At 46.5% G+C, this 21,586-nt stretch overlaps 2 protein-coding genes across 2 annotated transcripts; both read left to right on the forward strand.

Annotated features, from left to right (window-relative positions):
- The first annotated feature begins 1,510 nt into the window (after positions 1 to 1,510).
- Positions 1,511 to 9,703, forward strand: LOC122237107 (beta-defensin 25-like). Its single transcript, XM_042979828.1, has 4 exons — positions 1,511 to 1,705; positions 3,698 to 3,836; positions 8,405 to 8,472; positions 9,597 to 9,703. The coding sequence occupies exons 1-4, from the start codon at positions 1,648 to 1,650 to the stop codon at positions 9,701 to 9,703; spliced, it is 372 nt and encodes a 123-aa protein (XP_042835762.1). The 5' UTR covers positions 1,511 to 1,647.
- Positions 9,704 to 19,244: 9,541 nt separating this feature from the next.
- Positions 19,245 to 20,403, forward strand: DEFB121 (defensin beta 121). The gene is made up of 2 exons (XM_007073662.2): positions 19,245 to 19,302; positions 20,222 to 20,403. The coding sequence occupies exons 1-2, from the start codon at positions 19,245 to 19,247 to the stop codon at positions 20,377 to 20,379; spliced, it is 216 nt and encodes a 71-aa protein (XP_007073724.1). The 3' UTR covers positions 20,380 to 20,403.
- Positions 20,404 to 21,586: the final 1,183 nt, after the last annotated feature.

Genomic DNA, 21,586 nt, shown 5'->3' on the forward strand with positions numbered 1-21,586 from the left:
ATTAAAAAATAGGCCAAAGATCTTAACGGACACCTGACCAGAGGAGACGGACAGATGGCAAAGAATCGTACGAAAAGAAAATGTTCCGCATCATACGTCACTGAGGAAACGCAAGTTAAAACAACGGCGGGATGCCACTGCACGCCTAGTAGAATGCCCCACATCTGGACCACTGATATCACCAAGTGCTGGCCAGGCCGTGGAGCAACAGAAATTCTTACACGTTGCTGGCGGGAATGCAAAATGGTACAGCCACTTTGGAAGACCCTTGGGCGGTTTCCTACAAAACTAAGTACACTCTTTCCGTAAGACCCAGCAAACACACTCTTTGGTATTGACCCAGAGGAGCTGAAAATTTACGTCCACACAAACACCCGCTCATGATATTCAAGGTAGCTTTATTCACAATTGCCACAACTCGGGAGCCACCAAGATACCCTTCAGTAGGCGAATGGATACCTTAACTGTGGTGCATCCAGACAATGGAATATTATTCCGGGCTAAAAGGAAATGAGTTTGAAAAGACAGGGAGAAATCTTACCTGCATATTGCTGGGGGAGAGAAGCCGGTGTGAGAAGGCTTAGAATCATACCGTGTGATTCTAACTGTACGACATAGGCTAAGCTTTGGAGACAATAAAAAAGAAATCAGTGATTGACAGGATGGAGGGAGGAGGAGAAAGATGAATAGGCAGAACACGGAGAATTTTTTTTAAGGCGGTGAAAATAACCTGTACGATCTCATCATGATGGATGTGTCATACGTTTGTCCAAACCCGTAGAATGTAGGAGTGAACCCTAATGCAAACTATGGACTTTGACTGATTATGATGTGTCAATGGAGGCTCATTGGTTGTAAAAAATGTCCCCCTTTGGTAGAGGATGTTGAGAACGGGGGAGGCTATTTCTGAGTGTGAGCAGGGGCATATGGGAAACTTCTGTATTCTCTTAATTTTATTGCAAAACTGCTCTACAAAAATGAAGCCTTTAAACAAATATAAAAAAGAGGGGCACCTGGGTGGCTCAGTCGGTTAAGCGTCCGACTTCGGCTCAGGTCATGATCTCGCGGCCCGTGAGTTCGAGCCCCGCGTCGGGCTCTGTGCTGACAGCTCGGAGCCTGGAGCCTGTTTCGGATTCTGTGTTTCCCTCTCCCACTCGCGCTCTGTCTCTCTCTCTCTCTCAAAAATAAATAAACACTTAAAAACATTAAAGAGAAGAAAAAAGGAGCTTACTTAACTTTCATTACCTTGTAGCACATAGAAAAGACGATGCCTTGTTTTCTGAGTATGACGTGGGGTCTTGGAGGGTATCAAGGTGAGTCATAAAAAGGGCTGACATATAGGAAAAAACAAACCTCTCTGGCTGTCGTGTGACTTCTTCCCGCTGGGCCCTAACAGGTGAAAGTGGATAAAGGCAGGTGTGTCAGCTCAGGGGTGCTGGTCCGGCTGTGGGCGGGCCGTAGTCAGGGCAGTGACCGAGAAGTCCGAGGCAGGCAGGCTGTTCCAGGGCTGCGTGTAACTGTGGGACGCTGAGGCACGTGTAAGTGACGTGTGCTCCATGTGATGAGAGGGGGCAGAGAGTCCAGACCTGTCCTCCTTTGCTTGTCACCTCCTCAGGCCAGACACCAGCCCGTGAGCCACCTGAAGTCATGAAGCGCTTTTTGCTAACTTTGGCTGTGCTGCTGCTCTTGTCCTGGGTCATTCCAGGTAACCTAGACCTCTTCGGGGGAGGGTCGGGGGTGGGTCTCAGCTGGGGACCCCCAGCGCCTGGGAGGACGGGCTGCTGGGCGGCAGAGCGGAACACCGCTCATCCGGGGAAGAGAGAGGAGCCCCCACATCCTGGGAGAGACCCTGCCCCACCACTTACCAGCTCTGTGACGTCCCCGGGGAACTACCTGGCCCCTCCGAGTTGCAATGTCTCGTTCTTCCGTTTAGAATAAATCAGGTTCGAGAGATCCACATGGAACACAAAGAAATTTTATGCAACCGATGTAGCTTTTTAAATTTATTTTTTATTTTTTAATGTTTATTGCTGAGAGAGAGAGACAGAGAGATGGGGCATGAGCAGGGGAGGAGCAGAGAGAGAGGGAGACACAGAACCCGAAGCGGGCTCCAGGCTCCCAGCTGTCAGCACGGAGCCCGACACGGCGCTCGAACCCACAAGCCGCGAGGTCATGACCTGAGCCGAAGTCGGACACTTAACCAACTGAGTGGCCCAGGCGCCCCCGAATGCAGCTTCTTTATTTTCTAAACCCACGTAAGAGGAGGGCTGGCGCTCAGCCAGTCTCCTTTTCCCGTGGCAGGTGCCAGTTCTTAGGCACCGAATGTCACCTGCCGATTTTTCTGCCGGCTCCCCCTGACCTCCACTCCTCGGTCAGCTCCAGGGGCCAAGGGCAGGAGGTCAGGTGTGGGAGGAGGAGTGGGGGAAGGCTGGGAAAGCAGGAAGGAGGCAAGGCAATAGTGACCTCTTCTCACACGAGTCCCTGAAATCACTTGGCTTTTGCCCCACTTACAGCTGCCCGAAGAGAGACAGAATCTCCTAACTCCCATTGCCCGTCTGTGCCAGGCCCTGTACTGGAGCCTTGGAAAGGTTTTAAGTAGAGAAGAGCCCATGGCAAACTTGCCCAGCCCAAGGTGCTAGTGCGGTCCCCTCTTTGTGATCTGACAGAAGCTTCTACCCCTGTCACCCTCGGCGTCTCTGACTTTCTATTTAATCATGTTCATTACTAGTCCTGTGTCGATAAATGTGGTTTATTTTGGAGAGAGAGAGACAGAGACAGAGAGTGGGGCTCGAACTCACGAACCAAAGGAGCGATCATGACCCGAGCCAAAGTCGAACGCTTAACTGACTGAGCCACCCGTATCTTCCTTTCTTTTTAAACACAGCCTCTTTTTCACTCTGTATTTCTCTTATGCCATTATCTGCTAATTACTTGATCATGTATTCCTTCTAGTTTAGTCTGTACTAATAAAGTGATTTTTTTAAATGTACAATTTTTGGGGCGCCTGGGTGGCTCAGTCGGTTGAGCGTCTGACTTCGGCTCAGGTCATGATCTCACGGTCCGTGAGTTCAAGCCCCGCATCAAGCTCTGTGCTGACAGCTCAGAGCCTGGAGCCTGTTTCAGAGTCTGTGTCTCCCTCTCTCTCTGCCCCTCCCCCACTCATGCTCTGTCTCAGAAATAAACATTAAAAAAAATTTTTTTAATGTACAATTCTTTCCGAGATACCACCGTGTCATATCTGAAGGTTTTTTCATGCTAATGGCTTTTATACGCTCTTCATTTGATCCCCACCACAACTGTCTGAGGCAGGTTCTGTATCTTCTTTTTAGAAAAGAGGAAATCGGTGCTCCGAGGAAGGAAGTAACCTGCTTGAGTTCTTCTAGTTGGCTGCGGTATAGACAGATTTCAAAACCCAGGTGGATGGGTTCCGAGAGTCCGTGTTCCTAAGTGTTATGACCGGACCCCACTGACCCTTAATTATTATGACCCGCTGTACCCATGAGACGGAACATTCAGGAAGAGCAGTGAGTGGCATGAGTGTCCAGAAAGGATGTGAGACTTTACCACCGCCCTATAAATCATGGGAGGTGACTCCATGTTCTAGGGTCTTCTGTGTGGCTATTAGCCCTCTCAAGCCAGGACCTAGCGCCCCTCAGGACTGATGTCGGCTTCTCTTCCTTTCTCCCCTTTGTATCAGGCAGCACTGAAAAATGCTGGAATCTTCGTGGCTCCTGCCGTGAGAAATGCATCAAGAATGAAAAGGTTTACGTTTTCTGCATGAGTGGTAAACTGTGCTGCGTGAAGCCCAAGTTTCAGCCAAAGTCGTTACAGTCGTGAATTAGTGCTCTGAGCCCGAGGGCACAGAAATGAAGAGAACCCTGCCCCGAGTCTGACCTCAGCAGATTCCTGAGCTTGATTAAAATACCTTTGGATGTTTTCTGTGTTCGTCTCTTGGCACACCTAATCAAAGTCGAGTAGAAGGAAGGCTTGGGTAAGGAAGTATATATAGGAGAGGAAACCAGATCTACTGTATGTTAGATGCATCTATGATCTCATTGTCCCTTTAGACCTACCTGAGAGGTAGTTACGGTTATCAGTTTTATTTTATGGATAGGGAACCTGAGGATCAGAGTAGTGAAGTGATTTACTCAGTGCCATTCACATTACTATCATGGGGAGATGCTGGGATTACATACCCGTCCGCGTACAGGCTTAGAAACAGCTCCTCGCCTCTTGGACCATGGCAAATATAAACAGAGATGCGTATCGTATTTATTTGAACCTCTGAGATAGGAAGCTGGGGCAGGCAGTGTTACAAGGGGTCTTATGTTCTGGGATTGCTGTAGAAGCTGAAGAGTTAAGCTGAAGTTATATTCACTCCCAGGCCTGATTCTTAATCCATTGTTTCTTTCTATGTGTATTAGTTTAATTTTTTATACTTAGTTTGGATTTTCATCAAAGCCAAACATAGTTTTAGGACTCAGCTTTGAATAAGGGGCTATAATAACATATAGCCCACACATCTCCCTTTCTCCATTTCTTGGGTTCCAAAGAGAACCACTTTCATATCTTTTAAATCTTTTATTTATTTTGAGAGAGAGAGAGAGTACAAGCAGGGGAAGTCCAGAGAGAGAGGGAGAGAAAGAGAGAATCCCAAGCAGGCTCCGCACTGACTGCACAGAGCCCGATGCGGGGCTCGAACCCATGAACCGTGAGATCATGACCTGAGCCAAAACCAAGAGTCGGACGCTTAACCGACCGAGCCACCCAGGTGCCCCTCATATCTTTTAGTTGTTTCTTTGGATTTCACTCCATATCTCTAAATAATATGCTTACTTACTATTGTTATTTCCTTTTTTTTTTCATTTTTACGTATTCCCCATTGAATTCCTGATATGAAAAATGAGAATTTAACTGTCTGTTATCTCCTCTGAATAAGGTCAGAACCATTAGGTAGCTTATCAATTTTATCTGCCTGGAGTTGGACTTGCTCCAGACTGAACTGGGTGCCTCCAGACCCGCTGCCATCCTGGGTCTCCGTTGACATCATTCTGGGGATTCTCTTTGATTTTCTCCTGTGATAAATGCCCTGCTTCCTGGATCCTAGACCTTTCTTGATCTGCCCCTTTACTTTTGGCAGAGTACCTCCTGATGGCCTCTGGAAAACATCTGGCCTCCGTGTAGTAACCTCACACTCGGTTAGTAGTTTGGTTGCTCGTTCCATATTGGAAATGATTTCCTCTCAACATTCTGAAGGCATTGTTGCATTGCCTTTCAACATCTAGTGTCACCATGGAGAAATCCGAGACCATTCCGAAACTCGTCTCGGTATTATAAACTGTTCTTTCTCTCTGAAAGCTTTTACGATTTTCTCTCTACTGCGGGGTGTTGAAATTTCATCATGATGTGCCTAAATTTTTTGTAGGATTATTTTACTCAATTCTACTCAGCACTCAATGGACCCCATCAGTTTGGAAATGCATGCCCTTCAATTCTAGAACATTTTTTTCCTTGACTTATTTCTTTGATGATTTCCTGCCTTTTGTGTTTCTTGCTTCCTATTTATGTAACTCTTTTCTTCCTTCCTTCCTTCCTACCTTCTTTCTCTCCTTCCTTCCTTCCTTTTCTAGAATTCTTATTTTGCAAATGTGGGATTCCCTAATTTTCTCATTTTCTTTTTTTTTTTTTTAATTGAGAGAGAGAGGGTGCAAGTATGGGAGGGCAGAGAGAGAGAGAGAGAGATTGAGAGAGAAGTGGGGCTCACCCGCAGCAGGGCTTAAGCTCATCTGATGTGGGTGGGACTCGAACTCACCAACTGTGAGATCGTGACCTGAGCTGAAGTCAGAAGCTTAGCTGACTGAACTATCCAGGCACCCTCATTTTCTCATTTTCTTATATTTTCTCTACTGCTTTTATCTCATTTAATCTAATTTCTAGAAATTTTATCTTTGTACTTTTATTCACTAAAATTTTTTTCTTATTCTTTTTTCTTTTTATTGATTTATTTTTTTAATGTTTGTTTTTTAAGAGAGAGAGAGAGAGAGAGCACAAATGGGGAAGGGGCAGAGAGGGAGGGAGACACAGAATCTGAAGCAGGCTCCAGGCTCTGAGCTGTCAGCACAGAGCCCGACCCGGGGCTCAAACTCATGAACTTCGAGATCATGACCTAAGCTGAAGTTGGATGCTTAACCGACTAAGACACCTAGGCGCCCCTTTTTCCTTTTGTAAATTAATTAATTACTTAATTTTTGAGAGGGAGAGAACTCGAGTGAGCAAGGGGCAGAGAGAGAGGGAGAGAGAGAGAGAGAGAGTATGGAGCCTGGGGCGGGGCTTGAACTCATGAACCGTGAGATCATGACCTGAGCTGAAGTCAGATGCTCAGTCGACTGTGCCACCCAGGTGTCCCTTTTTTCTTTCTTTTTAAAAATAATCCTGTCCTAGTTTCATGGTATTAATAGCTTCTCTCATTTTGATGATTTTTCCGATGACGATGACGTTGTCTCCTGCATAATCTACTTCTTTTCAGTTGCTGTTATTATTATTATTATTTTGTTGCCACCCATCCCTCTCTTCCTCCTCCTCCTCCTCCTCCTCCTTCTTTTTCCGGTATGTTAGAAGCTTTCCTCATCTGGTTAGTAGTTCTTGGTTATTTGCTTATATTGTGAGTGGGCCATGACCAACTGGCTTCATTTATCAAAGAACACACAGTACCCGTGTCTTCAAGTCTTTTTTTCCTCTTGGACTGGTCAAATCTCCCCTGGAAGAATCCTCTGCAATCTTTATGACCTGAAAGTGTGCGTTCCTCTTGAATTCGTATGCTGAAATCCCAACCCCCAGTGGGATGGCGTCAGGAGGTGGGGCCTTTGGGCGGTGCTTAGAGTCCTCATGAATGGGATTCATGTCTCTATAAGAAAAGACCCCAGAGAGCTGTCTCACCCTATCTGCCCTGTGAAGACAGTGAGAAGAGCCTATGAATAAACCAGGAGGCAGGGCCTCACCAGACACTGAATCTGCTGGTGCCTTGATCTTGGACTTGCCAGGATCCAGAACTGGGAGGAAAAAAAAAAAATGCTTATTGTGTAAGCCACCCAGTCAATGGTAGTCTGTTATAGCAGTTGAAACAGAAGCAAACACAGTGTCTGTATCTTCAGGGTTTTTTTCCTCTGGGATTGGTCAGATTTCCCTGGACACTGTCCTCCAAAATCCTGCTCAACATGTACAAATCTGCCTGTCAGCGTCTTCAAAGCGGAGATGGGAAAGAAGGCCAGATCTTACCCTTAAATAGGTAAAACTTCACTTAACTCTCTTCCTGTGTTCAATACGATCCCCCTGCTCTCAGAGGGCGCCTTGTTGCCTCCCCCCATCCAGAGACCACGTGTTAGCCTCTTCAGATAAGAAAGCTCTCGTTTTCTGCTCAGATAAGAGGAGGATTGTCAGTGTGACACGGGAGAGGAGATCTGGGCTGTGCAGATTTTCAGCAACTGGGCAAGGCTGTAGGGCAAGGATGTGGGCTGGTGTCCACCTCTGGGAAGTACCACAGGCCGGTTCTGAGGCTGCCCAGCACAGAGCCTAACGTGGGGCTCCGACTCACGAACCGCGAGATCATGACCTGAGTGGAAATCGAGAGTCAGACGCGTAACTGGCTTTGTTTTTTATAACACGGTCTGTATCACTTACAAACCTTCCCTCCTCCAGACAGTGGAAATCTGATTGCCATCCAATCAGGGCCCCCTGATGCCCTGAGTTCCTCGGGGGACTGAGAGGGGAAAGTGATGTTATCAAGATGGTGGCATAGGTTGTTCTAAACTTCAGTCCCCTTTACGGAAAGACCAACTAGCCACTATCCATAGACAGGACGGCACTGTGGAAATCTGAGAACTTGGGGGTAAGATTGAAGCACCCCCGGACCTCAGAAAAGGAGAAAAAACATACACTCTGATGGTACCCTGCCCCCCACCCCCCGCCCAAGGCCAGCACAGTGTTGCAACAAGAGGGATACCCGGGGTCTATGGTTTCTCCAGGGGGAGAAAGCGAACCTAAGCTGGGCATCCAGCTCGGCCTTGTGGGCTGCTTCCAGAGGGGCTCGCTAGGGTCTTGCTTCACGGGGATCTTTGGGAGGAATCTGTACGGCTTGAGTACTGGGGATCAGGTAGAGATGGAGAAGGGAGCAGGGCTTACAGCAGCCAGTACCCGCTCTCGGACTGCATTCCTGCTTGCAGCAGACCCAAGCAGAGATCTCAGCCAGCATTTCTGTCCCTCTGCAGAGCCAGTGATTCCAAACGGCTAGGGAGCTCAGCTGCCAGCTCCCTGGCCAATGATGCACACTCTATGGCCTGCTCCGGCCGGGAAGCAAATTTGCAGCCCTCGCCAACTGCTGAGTATAGCCTTCGGTCCTGCTGACCAGGAGCCTGGCCGGAGACCCTGGCAGCCTGCTGCAGCCCGGCCTGAACACGGAATCCAGCCAGCGGCACCGTGTGGCCCCAGGAGATAGCCTGAGATCCCAGCGGGGCTAATTATGGAGCCCCATTCCCCACCCCCAGCCTGTAGCTGGGCCCAAGTGTGGAGAACACTCAGTGGCACCACCCCGTCAGGAAACGCAGCCTGAGATCTCATCCAACCAGAGGGGACTGCAGAGCCCTTGTAGTGGTTCCTCTCGACCAGGGGCCACAGCCAGCAGCCCCACTCGACCACAGAGTCCAGCCGGCCACAGCATCCCTACCTCCTGACCTCAGAGAGGGTCATACTCAGCTGTGGAAGGTTGCAGGCTCTTCCTCTGAGGTCAGCAACAAGACAAAGGTGCCCGCTCTTGCTACTTACCTTTAATATAGTCCTACAAGTCTTCACCAGAGCAATCTGGCAAGAAAAAGAAATGAAACGTATCCAAACTGGAAAGGAAGAAATGAAGCTTTCTCTGCAGATGACATGATTGTGTATCTAAACACGTCCTTAAAGCCTCCACCAGAAAGCTTAGGACTAATCGACAAATTTAGCAAGGTTGTAGGACACAAAACCAACAGACAAAAATCAGTTGTGTTTCTGTACCCTCACAATGAATTATCTGAAAAGGAAAGAAAGAAAGACAATCCCATTTAGGGGCGCCTGGAGGGGGGCTCAGTCGGTTAAGCGTCTGACTTTGGCTCAGGTCATGATCCCACAGTTCGTGGGCTCGAGCCCCGTGTCGGGCTCTGTGCTGACAGCTCAGAGCCTGGGGCCTGCTTTGGATTCTGTGTCTCCCTCTCTCTCCGCCCCTCCGCTGCTCGCGCTCCGTCTCTCTCTCTCTCTCTCTCTCTCAAAAATATAAATAAAAACACTAAAAAAAAAAAACAAAACAAAACCCAATCCCATTTACAATAGCATCAAAAGCAATAAGATACTGCAGAAGAAATTTAACCAAGAAGGTGAAAGATCTGTATATGAAAGTCACAAGACTTTGATACAAGAAATTGAAGAAAATGCAAAGAAATGGAAAGGTATTCTCGTGTTCATGGATCAGAAGACTTAGTATCGTAACTGTGTCTATACTACCCAAAGCCACCTTGGATTCTGTGCAATCCCTATCAAGATTCCAACAACATTTTTTTTTTTTATAGGAACAGAAAAAAAAAAAAAAACCAGTCCTAAAATTTGCACGGAACCACAAAAGATCCTGAATATCCAGAGCAATCCTGAGAAAGAACAAAGCTGGAAGCATCATGCTTCCTGATTTCAAACTATATTGCAAAGCGATCTTTGGTCATCAAAATAGTATCATACTGGCCTACAGACATGTGCCAAACATGCTGCTCAGGGCTGCTGAGCCAGTCCCGGCAGAGAGCCTCCCCTGCTCGGCCCGGCCGTGAACCCCAGAGACCCCTGTGCACAGCAGCCTTCCCTGCAGAGACCCCAATCTTGCCTCTGCTTCTGTTCCTCATCAGGAAAAGGAGGAGCATAATCATCCCTATCTTGCAGGGTTGCAGGGAAGATGAAGTGAATTAACATGTATAAACCACTCAGAATAGTTTCTGGCATGAGGAAGGACACCGTAAGTGGTAACTCTTATTGTAAGTGCTTTTGGCCTGTGTACCTGGCTCTCTCTCCCTCTGAAGTTAAGTCTTCACAAACAGGGGCTGATCTCACTTTCTCGGCACCCCCAGCAGGATTGTTATTTTCTTGTATCTGCTATCGTGGAAGCTCTGGTTCTCTCGAGGCTGGCTTGTACGTTGTCAAAATTCAAAGACGCGGTCCTGAGTGTTTTTTTGTTTTGTTTTGGACTCATTCTCGGTAGCTGTTGGAGGGCAGAAATCAGGATGCTGGGTAAAGGTTACAGGAGGGTAAATTCTGGTTCGATAGAAATAGACTCCTAAAATGACAGGAGTCCAAGCATGGAATGTGCTATCTTGACATGTACTAATTTTTCCATCACTGAAAGTGTTTTAAAAGAAAGGGGGAGGATTGGTTAGAGTGAACTTTTGCTTTCGATAACATAAGACATAAGACAGCCTCTTAGTTCTGAATTCTAAGAATCTATGCTCAAAAACTAAAAAAAAAAAAAAAAAAAAAAAGCTCCATATTGTTGACACTAAGGATTTTCAAGCTTCTTTTTAAAGCAGCAGAACATATTTTTCAAAAGTTGATTTATTTTGATAGATAGAGAACGTGAGCAGGGGAGATGCAGAGAGAGAGGGAGAGAGACAGAATCCCAAGCAGGCTCCGCACTGTGAGTGCAGAGCCCAACGCGGGGTTTGATCTCAGGAGCTATGAGATCATGACCTCAACTAAAATCAAGAGTTGGACGCTTAACTGACTGAGCCATCCAGGTGCCCCAGCAGAAAACTTAAAAAACAAACCCTTAAATGGAAGTCAATATATCAAACAGATCAACAGAAAGATGCTCATGCTAAAATGGGAAGAGAGAAGGGAAGGACCAGATTCCTACCTTCTTAGTCTCCCTTGATTTTCTGATTTTGACCCCCAGAGCCAAGTCTAAGTTTCTTATATTTGCATTCAAGAATTTAAAGGTCTCATGGCTCTCCAATCCTGCAACATTATATGGTGCATGAACTCTCAGCTATAGCCATGCAGTATTTTCCTTGCTTCCAAATGGCTCACAAGCCTGGAAGCCACCATCGCTCTGTCCACACTGCTCCCTTACCTGGAATACCCCGTCACACCCTCCCCTCTGCCATTTCTCTGGAACCTGCCTCCCTTCAAGGCTCTGACAAGGCCCTCCATGAAACTTTGCTGACCTCCCTGGCCTTTGTTAATTGTCCCTTTTTTTGTGCTGTTCCACCCGAATATGTTTTTCTATTTTGATTCAGCACAGAGTACTTTGTATTGTTTTTATTCGTGTGGCCGTCCTGCCTGGCCACGATGATGATACGTGTGGCTGTTGACGCTATTCAAATACTTCCGGCTCTCGGCATTCTAGGCGTGCAGTGGAGTGCATTTCTTGGCCCTCTGGTGCTTGGCCGGGGCCGTGTCGCTGTTGTAGCCAGTGAGTTAGATCATACACATTATTTCCAAGGTCAGGGCATGTAAAAGGCAGTTCTTTTTTTTTTTTTTTTTTTTAATTTTTTTTTTAACGTTTATTTATTTTTGAGACAGAGAGAGACAGAGCATGAACGGGGGAGGGGCAGAGAGAGGGAGACACAGAATCGGAAGCAGGCTCCAGGCTCTGGGCCATCAGCCCAGAGCCCGGCACGGGGCTCGAACTCACAGACCGTGAGATCGTGACCTGAGCTGAAGTCGGACGTTTAACCGACTGAGCCACCCAGGCACCCCGTAAAAGGCAGTTCTAAGACCCACCAGGGCTCTCTTTTTCCTCTGCCATGGTGATCAGCAGCGGTTGAGTGGCTACCAATCGGTTTGGGTTCCCAAGTGAGAAGACAGAGCAGTGTCTCCGGCCAACCCGCAAAGAACGTGCAGCGTGAGCGAAAAGTAAACCTTTGTTCTCACAAGCCACCAAGAGTCTTTTGATGTTGTTGTTGTTGTTACTACATTGTAATCTAGTTTATCCTAATACAGTTGGTTATTAGGGGCCACGATCCTAAACTGTTTTGTATTTCTGGTGCCCAACAGAGTTGAACTGTTCATAGCAGCTGCTTCATCAAGGTTTGATTTATTTAGCAAACATTTCTTAAGCGTCTTTGGAAGTTCGTTTAAAAATGCTTGCTTTCCATTTTCCTGAAGAAGCTGTAAGCATTTTAGGGACCAGAACCCTCTTAGTTCCTCTGCCACTATGTCCAGAGGACCTTAGACTTTGGTCCATAGGAACCTTAAAATGACCTGCGTAGGGGGGCAGGGAGGGGGGCAGTTAGAGAAAGACATTCTAGGAGGGATGAAAACACCACCTGACACAGAGACAGCAGTGGTTGGTGCCTGGGAAAGAAGACAAAATTATATGACGCCTTGAGAGAAAGAGCAACTTCTGGAAAGGTTTGGGCAACACTAAGAAGTCATCCCGAGGGGCCCAAGAGAGCTAGAAACAGGGATAAACTTGGCAACATGCTCTGATATGTCTTTCATCAGAGCTCGAACAGAGATACATTGTATACACTCCAGACACAGAAGAGAGATCTGGCCTTGAGCCTGGATTCTGGGTAAACACTCTGGATCTTAGACCCAGACCCAAAGTTTTGAAACTTACAACCTTGATTTGAAAAACCACAGTGGGCAGAGAGGTCTCTGAATCACTGACAATCTGCTGAATACTGACTAGGTTAATGACGGAGGGGAGCCAGGAGAGCTTCAGGGAGGAAAGAGGTCATGAGTCAAATGCTCCAAGAAGGCAAGGTAGGTGAGAATTCACGGTAAATAACAACAGCTACCAGTCACCAGGGCTTTCCTGTGTGTCAGACATTGCTCTATGTGCTTCGCAAGTAGTACCTTATTTAATCTTCCCAGCTAACCTCTGAGGTCCGCGGTGTTGTCTCCATATGAGAAATGCCAAACTGAGGTTCAAAGCCACTAATGGGCTTGTTCAAAGCCACGTGGCTGGTGGTGTCTATAAACAACGGACTATTACTCAGCCATCAAAAAGAACAAAATCTTGCCATTTCCAACCACATGGATGGAGCTGGAAGAGTACAATGCTAAGTGAAATAAATCAGTCCGAGAATGACAAATACCATGAGATTTCACGCGTAGGTGGAATTTAAGAGACAAAACAAATGAGCAAAGGAGAAAAAAGCGAGAGAGAGAGAGAGACAAACCAAGAGACAGACTCTTAACTCTAGAGAACAAATTGATGGTTACCAGAGGGGAGGTGGGGAGGGGATGGGTAAAATAGGTGATGGGGATTAAGAGTACACTTACCACGATGAGCACCGTGTGTTGTATGGACGTGTTGAATCACTGTATCGTATACCTGAGCCTGATCTGACACTGTATGTTAACTAACTGGAATTTAAATAAAAACTTCAAAGTCCCGTGGATGATAAATGGTAAAGTGAGGATTTACACCTGGATTTGTTTGGTTCCAAAGCTTTTTTTTTTTTTTTTTTTTAATTCCCCCACACTGGCCCTACATCCTTTCAAGTAACTTGAAGAAGAAATACCAGCATATCCACTGCCATTGCTAATTACACACGGCACCAGGAGCCAGAGAGCTGGAATGTAATAGAAAGAAAGCCAGAAAGTCTCCAAGCCTCCTGTGGCCAGTAGCTTCATCCTCTTTCCCCACCTCCCTCCAATGTCCCCACCCCCAGAGACTGCAAAGAAGCAAAAATGTGGAGGGGACGCAGTCTTTCATGAGAGTCTCCTTGACTGCTGAAAACCAGTGCTGACTCTGCTCAATAATTCGTATAATAGGTTCCGGTCATTCCTTTTTAGGCCACTTATTCTGCGAATCGGCATCCACGAGAACAAACATGCAGGGTTATGGTGAAGTTCTTAATTTACATCCAAGTTGGTTAGCATACAGGGCAAGAATGATTTCAGGAATAGAATGTAGTGATTCATCCCCTACGTCTAACGCCCAGGGCTCATCCCAACAACTGTCTTAATGCCCCTTGCCCATTTAGCCCATTCCCCCCCCACCCTCAGTTTGTTCTCTATATTTAAGAGTCTCTTATGTTCTGTCCCCCTCCCCGTTTTTTATATTACTTTTGCTTCCCTTCCCTTATGTTCATCTGTTTTGTATCTTAAATTCCTCATATGAGTGAAGACATATGATATTCGTCTTTTTCTGAGTAATTTTGCTTAGCATAATACACTCTAGTTCCATCCATGTTGTTGCAAATGACAAGATTTCATTCTTTTTTTTTTTTTTAACGTTTATTTATTTTTGAGACCGAGAGAGACAGAGCATGAACGGGGGAGGGGCAGAGAGAGAGGGAGACACAGAATCGGAAGCAGGCTCCAGGCTCTGGGCCATCAGCCCAGAGCCCGACGCGGGGCTCGAACTCGCGGACTGCGAGATTGTGACCTGAGCTGAAGTCGGACGCTTAACCGACTGAGCCACCCAGGCGCCCCAAGATTTCATTCTTTTAAAAAAGTTTTTTTTAATGTTTGTTTATTTTTGAGAGAGAGAGAGAGAGACAGAGAAAGAGAGCATGAGTGGGGCAGGGGAAGAGAGAGAGGGGGACACAGCATCCAAAGCAGGCTCCAGGCTCTGAGCTGTCAGCACAGAGCCTGATGAGGGGCTCAAACCCACGAACCATGAGATCATGACTTGAGCCGAAGTCAGATGCTTAACCAACTGAGCCACACAGGTGCCCCAATTCCATTCTTTTTGATGGCCAAGTAATACTCCATTTTGTATATTATGATAAAGTTCTTTACTGCAGGAGAGGTAGATCTCGAAACAGTTTAGTGTAGGAGAAACTCTGTGTCTTTTAAAAGTTCTTTTGATGTACAAATGAAGTTCCTTCTAAACTCAGGTTTCTGCAAGAATGGGGCTCCCACGAGTTGCTCTCTACTTTCTCTCCAGTCTTTCAAGACTCTAGAAACAACCTCTCTCCTCAAGAATGGAGGGAGTTGTGCCTTTGTTTTTGCCCTGGGCCTTAGCTACCTTTTCTGGAAGGAAAGGAAATGAGTTCCAGTCCAGAGGGCTGATTTCCTCACTAGTGATCCTTAGAAGAAAGCCTCTTATCAAATAGCCCCCTTTTTTTCTTTCTTTTAGCCAGTTAATTATTCACAGCAAATTTGGCATTGTTGATTTTTTCTTTTTTAAATTCTAAAGACAGTGAGAGAGAACAACTGGGGGAGAGGGGTGGGGCAGGGAGAGAGAGAATCTTAAGCAGGCCCCATGCTCAGTGTAGAGCCCCACATGGGGGTCCATCCCACAATCCTGGGATCATGACCTGAGCCGAAATCAAGAGTTGGACACTTAACCGACTGAGCCACCCAGGCTCCTCTCAGCGTTGCTGTTAGGCTGATGCTTTTACTGATGAATTGATTTCTATCCCTACAATCAATTCCTATCCGTGTCCTGCACAAGCAACTCTTTCCATGTTTGAATATGTACCTATTTAAAGCGTTTGTATTTTGGGGGCACCTGAGTGGCTCAGTTGGTTAAGTGTCCGACTTCAGCTCAGGTCATGATCTCATGGTTTGTGAGTTCGAGCCTTGCGTTGGGTTCTGTGCTGACCGCTTGGAGCCTGGAGCCTGCTTCGGATTCTGCGTCTACCTCTCTCTCTGTCCCTCCCCTGCTCTCACTCTGTCTCTCAAAAATAAAGAAAGATTAAAAATTAAAAAAAAAAAAGATTAAAAAACAGTGTATGTATTTTTATTTTACATAGTGGTTTTAGGTCATATATTTCGTTCTGTTGCTTACTTTTTAAAATTAGCACTAGTTTTTAGAGAAGTCAACTTTACTGCAATTTTAAGCATAATTGATGTATAAAATGGGCCCATTTTGGGGCGCCTGGATGGCTCAGTCGGTTAAGCGGCCGACTTCGGCTTAGGTCATGATCTCACAGTCCGTGAGTTCGAGCCCCTCGTCGGGCTCTGTGCTGACAGCTCAGAGCCTGGAACCTGTTTCGGATTCTGTGTCTCCCTCTCTCTGACCCTCCCCCGTTCATGCTCTGTCTCTCTCTGTCTCAAAAATAAATAAACGTTAAAAAAAAAAATTTTTTTTTTTAAAAAACGGGCCCATTTTAAGTGTATACATTTTGATGAGTTTTGACACCTGTGTATAGAATGTTTTCATCTTCCTAAAAGTTCCCTATTGTCCCATCTCAGTCAATGCCCACCCCCTCCCAACAGCCCTGGGCAACTACTGATATTTTTTGCTGTTGTTGTTGTTGGTTTTTTTTTTTTTTTTTTTTGGTCACTGTAGATTAATCTTTTCTAGAGTTTCATACAAATAGATTTATTCAGTATGGTCTCTTTTTATCTGGCTTCTTTCACTCACTTTTTAGAGTCCTGTATACTGTGTGTAGTAACCATTAATTCTTTACTTCTGAGTAGTATTCTATTATATGGACATACTGCCTTTTATTTCTTTGCTACTTGATGGATATTTCAGTTGTTTCTACTCGTGAATAAATAAAACCGCTATGAAAATGTGTTGCACACTATTTGGTGTAGACATAGCCCTTTCTTTATCTTGGATAAATATGTAGGAATGAAATCACCGGATTGTATGGTAAGTGTGTGTCTAAATGTTTAAGAAACCATCACACTAAAAACAAAACAAAACAAAACAAACACCCCATCAAACTCGTTTCCAAAGTGGCGATGCAGTTATAGTGAGCACTGGTTTTCAACACTCATCCATATTTATTTGTGCACACCAAACTCTCCAGCATATGATATCCCCACGCATATTCCTTTTGGAAAAGGAGGATTTCTTTGGAACATGTACCCGGGATTGGGATTTCTGGGTCACAACAAATGCCTACACTTAATTGGACTAAGTGTCATTAGATTCCTCCCCAGAATGACTGTTTCCATCTCAAGAGTAGGAGCCAGCTTTTTAGAATTTTGGGATTCTGTTTACAAAGAGCACAAAATTACAAATTCAAAACCAGGTCCCAAAGTGAATATGGATTTAAAGTTTTTTAAATGTTTATTTACTTTTGAGAAAGAGAGAGAGCGCAAGTAGGGGAGGGGCAGAGAGAGAGGGAGACACAGAATCCAAAGCAGGCTCCAGGCTCTGAGTTGTCAGCTCAGAGCCCCATGCAGGACTTGAACGCATAGACTGCAAGATCATGACCTGAGCCAAAGTCGGACACTTAATTGACTGCAACACCCAGGCGCCCCTGACTGTGTATTTAGAATGAGCTACAAAATTACAATAGATTACTGGGATCTTTTAAGATAATCAGCCTGAAATGCTTATTTATTGACGTTTCCTAATTGCAACCTTGTTTCCCCTCCTTAGCTAGAACATTCTAGAATTCTCAGCACTCACAAGGGTCCAAGCTAGTGAGGGGCCCTGAACCTTTGAGATTCATAGTCATTCAGCCTCTGATCCACACCCCACCAGCAGTACGTGAATATTCCTCTATTCTCATTTCCCTGTCATTATTTGGCGTTATTTAGCTTTCTAACATTTGCCAGTCTGGATCCAGCCTGCTGCCTGATTTTGTATGACCCGTGAGCTAAGATTGGATTTTAAATTTTTGAACAGTTGAAAAAAAAAATAAAAAAAATATTTAGTGACCTGTGTGAAAATTATATGAAATTCACATGTCAGTGCCTGTAAATAAAGCTTGCTTGGAACACAGCCACACCCATTTGTTTACACACTGTGGTCACTTGTTGTGCTACAAAGGCAGAGTTGAGTAGTTGCAACAGAGACTGCATGGCCCGAGAACCCGGAAATATTTACTATCTGGGCCTTTACAGAAAAGGTCTGATGGTCCCTTGTCTAGAGCATTCGTTTTTCTTGGAGACAGCTGTCTTATTCCATATCAGAAAGGAGACATGCCTCCTGTTCGTGTGCCCTTGTGTCTGCCCATTTTGAAATGATAGACCTTTCCATCACTGTGCTAAAAAGCATTTGATTTGGCTGTTTTCTGATCTGTCTGCCGGCTTTATGTATCTCTAAGCCATTACTGTCTTCTCCCACTCCCAAACTCAGGGTCTTAACATGGCGTTCTTGATCATGGCTCACGAGTCAGCGGGGAAGCTGGACTTTGGCTGGGTTGCTCTGTTTGGGGTTGGAGTAGCAGGCACAGCTTAATTTCTCACTGCAGCTCCGTGGGCAAGCCGGGGTGGCTCTGCTCCGTGCATGTCTCATTGTCTTTGGACCACTGGGGCGCGTGCTTCTCACGGTGATGGCCGAGGCGCTAAAGGGCAGTACAAACGGTCATCGCCTCTTAAAGTCTGGGCTCAAAACTGGCACGCTGTCACTCCTGGCCATGTGCCATTGGCTAAAAAGCGAGTCTCACAGCCCAGACAAAAGTGAAAGGACAGGGAAGTGCATTCCTCCCGGGATGAGACCTTCGAAATGGATTCAGATAGGGGTGTAAAATTGGGGTCGGTAACGCAGTCTACCATAGATTATAGGAAACACCGCGATGGGAGAAAGTGGCCTTTCCTTTGCCACCTAGGAGGACGCCACTTGTTCTCAAACACACGCTGTTAAAAGTCAGGGCTGTGGCCTTCCTCCTCATCCCACTCCACAAAGCCTGACATTTTAGTTTCCAGTATTGATGGCCAGGAGAGAGAGAGAGAGAGAGAGAGACAGACAGAATCTGAAGCAGGCTCCAGGCTCCGAGCTGTCAGCGCAGAGGCTGACTCGGGGCTTGAACTCACGAATCGAGAGGTCATGACCTGAGCCAAAGTCGGACGCTTAACCGACTGAGCCACCCAGGCGCCCCATGCCTTTCTTTTACCATTAAAACGAATCCCCAACATATGAGACATCCTAAGATGTTCTTATTGCTGGAGAGAACCCAAGGGACACAGAAGTATCACTCCTTTTCGGTCTCACTGCCCTTTCTTTTCTTTTACCAGAACTGAATGACTAGCGAAAACATTTTTTCCCCTTCTTGGCTCCCCAGTTATATTGCAAACCTCCTCAAAGGTAAGGCTGTGTCTTCTCTTTGTTAACGTCTCTTCCCCCTGTCCCAGCCTCCCCTGGAGGTTTAGACAAGGGTGGGGTATCCGGTGGCCATTCAACCAGTGTGGTTGATGACTTGTCTGCTTGTCTAATCTTAAGGGACTGTTCCCTTTCTGGTTCACTGATCATGGCTCTGCCATGCTCCTCGGGGCAATAAATACCCGTCTGGACTGCCCAGAATGCAGACCTCTGCGTGTCTTGCCAGCCCAGAAGCCTCTAAGCCTCCTAATCTCCCCCTGAGCCCTCAGCGTTCATGAAGCGTATTCTCCTGGTTTTGACTGTTAGCCTGCTCCTGGCCCAGGTTACCCAAGGTAAATAGGATCTCTCCCAAGCGGGAGTGGGTCATGTTCAGGGAATTCTGAGGGCTCTAACAGCCTGGACTAGGAGAATGGCAGCCTCCTTGGAGGCCTCTGGGTGATCTCTGTAGCCAGGGGAAAATTTGAGTTCTCTCGTACCAGCTGATCTTTCCAGTGTTATTATTTGACTACTCTGATCTTCTCTGGTGTGCTTTGGAGAAGTGGAACATGATGATCTGGGAGGAGGGTACATGGAGGAGAGAGATTCGGGTGCGGAATATGGAGGAAATGGGTACTTTTCTAAGAACATCGGGGGGATTTGAATTTCGAGCTATTGTTGCCTCCATGAAAATGGTTCCTGAATTTCTGATTGAGGATTCTGATACCGTTCTCAGGCAATTTTAATTTATCTGGGCCACTCTAGGCTGTGGGTCCCCCAGAGCAGCTAATTATCTAGGCTGGTTAAGACGCACAAAAAGGCCCAGGATGTTGTGGAGGAGGGAGTGTTACATTCTTGGGAGTTTTGCAGATGCCCTAGAAAACTTGCAGATGTCTAGATGGGTGTATTTCAGACTCCTGTCCTGTTTCATTGATAGGGTCAGAGAGGGGACTGAGGGCAAAGGGAAAAAGTAACTGATACTGGGTACCTGGTTACATTGTATTATGAGGGAGACAAAACCTAGTGTGGGGCGGGGGAAGGCTCCTGCCTCCCCCAAAGGAGTTGGCCAGGGAGGGGAAGCTGCCTCCTGGGGAGGACTTCCGGGTTGTGACGGATGACACAAATGGGAGAAGAAAGGAAAATGGCCAATACTCCTCCCCGCACATCTCCTTATTTCCTTACTACTGTCTTCTCTGCTGGGGTGCCTTCCCCCTTGCCCAGCCCTCTGCTTTATTTCAGGACTGACCCCGTCCTCTCCTTCCCTTTTAATTTCAGCCAGGCACTGCTGGAAAAAGTTGGGAAGGTGCAGAACAACGTGTAAAGACAGCGAAGTATTCTACCTGTTATGCAATGATGAGACTAAGTGTTGTGTCAACCCCAAGCGTGTACCTGTCAAAACTAGATCCTTGAAGCCAACCGGAAGCCTGGAGTAACTTCTGCAGTCTGGCCCATCTCGCCCGACTTTGAGCCCAACGTCATCGGAGCCCACAGCTCTACTAAATCATTCTCGACTGTCCCATTTGTGTCTGGTAGGTCCGCCTCATTGAACTTACAAATCAAGAACAAAGGGAGGTGTGCGTGCAGGTGAGACAGAACAGGGAAGACCAGTAGGTTAGTCTGTTTGGCACCTAGCGCCTAGCCTGCTGGCCCACAGTTCATCCCAGATGATGCAAATAAGGAGTGTTCATTCTACCCATTTGACTCCTGTTTTCTAGAGTCAGCACTGCCAGGAGAATTTTCTATAATGATGGAAACATCCCAGCTCTGCGGTGTCCAATATGGTAGCTACTAGCCACGTGTGGCTATTGACCATTTGAGATGTGGCGAGTGAGTGGCTGGAGGCGCCTGTTGCATCCTTGTTTGTAATGCAAAAGGAAAGCCCCAGAACATTCTAAATGCCCATTAGCCCGGAAACGAAGTATGCATACCAATGACCACTACGTATCACTTAAAAAAGAGGATGTCAGTCTACCTAACGCTGCAAGACATATTGTGGGGTGAAAAAAAGAAAGACGTCCCCTGAAATAGAAACCAAAACATCAACCAATGCTATGTTTTCTAAAGGTACGTGAGTACGTATAAAGTCAACGCGGTGGGGGGGTAGGGTGGGGAGGTGGGGGTGGGGGGGAGGGGGACAGTAATGCAAACAGAGAGCATTTGATTTTTAAATCATTCCACAAGTACGTATTACGTGATTTGTTATTTATATCCTCCCCCCCACCCCCCACAATCAGTAAGCTCGATGAGGACATGAAAAAAAAATGTGGCTAGTGTAACTGGGGAACTGAATACTGAATCCAATCTAATCTAATCTATATAGCTAAATGTGGGTAGTGGTTATCGTGCTGGACAGTGTAGCTTTAGAGTCGAGATACAGGCTACGGCTGCTTTGGGGGCCGAATCTCGGGGTGTTTCAGGGTAAGTCGAGGAGGCAGGCAAGAATCTGTGATGAACATGAGAACCCATTCTTTAAATTTTTTTTTTTAACGTTTATTTATTTTTGAGACAGAGGGAGACAGAGCATGAACGGGGGAGGGGCAGAGAGAGAGGGAGACACAGAATCAGAAGCAGGCTCCGGGCTCCGAGCCATCAGCCCAGAGCCCGACGCGGGGTTCGAACTCGTGGACCGCGAGATCGTGA

The sequence above is a fragment of the Panthera tigris genome, chromosome A3 (genome assembly GCF_018350195.1).
Source record: "Panthera tigris isolate Pti1 chromosome A3, P.tigris_Pti1_mat1.1, whole genome shotgun sequence".
Taxonomy (NCBI): domain Eukaryota; kingdom Metazoa; phylum Chordata; class Mammalia; order Carnivora; family Felidae; genus Panthera; species Panthera tigris.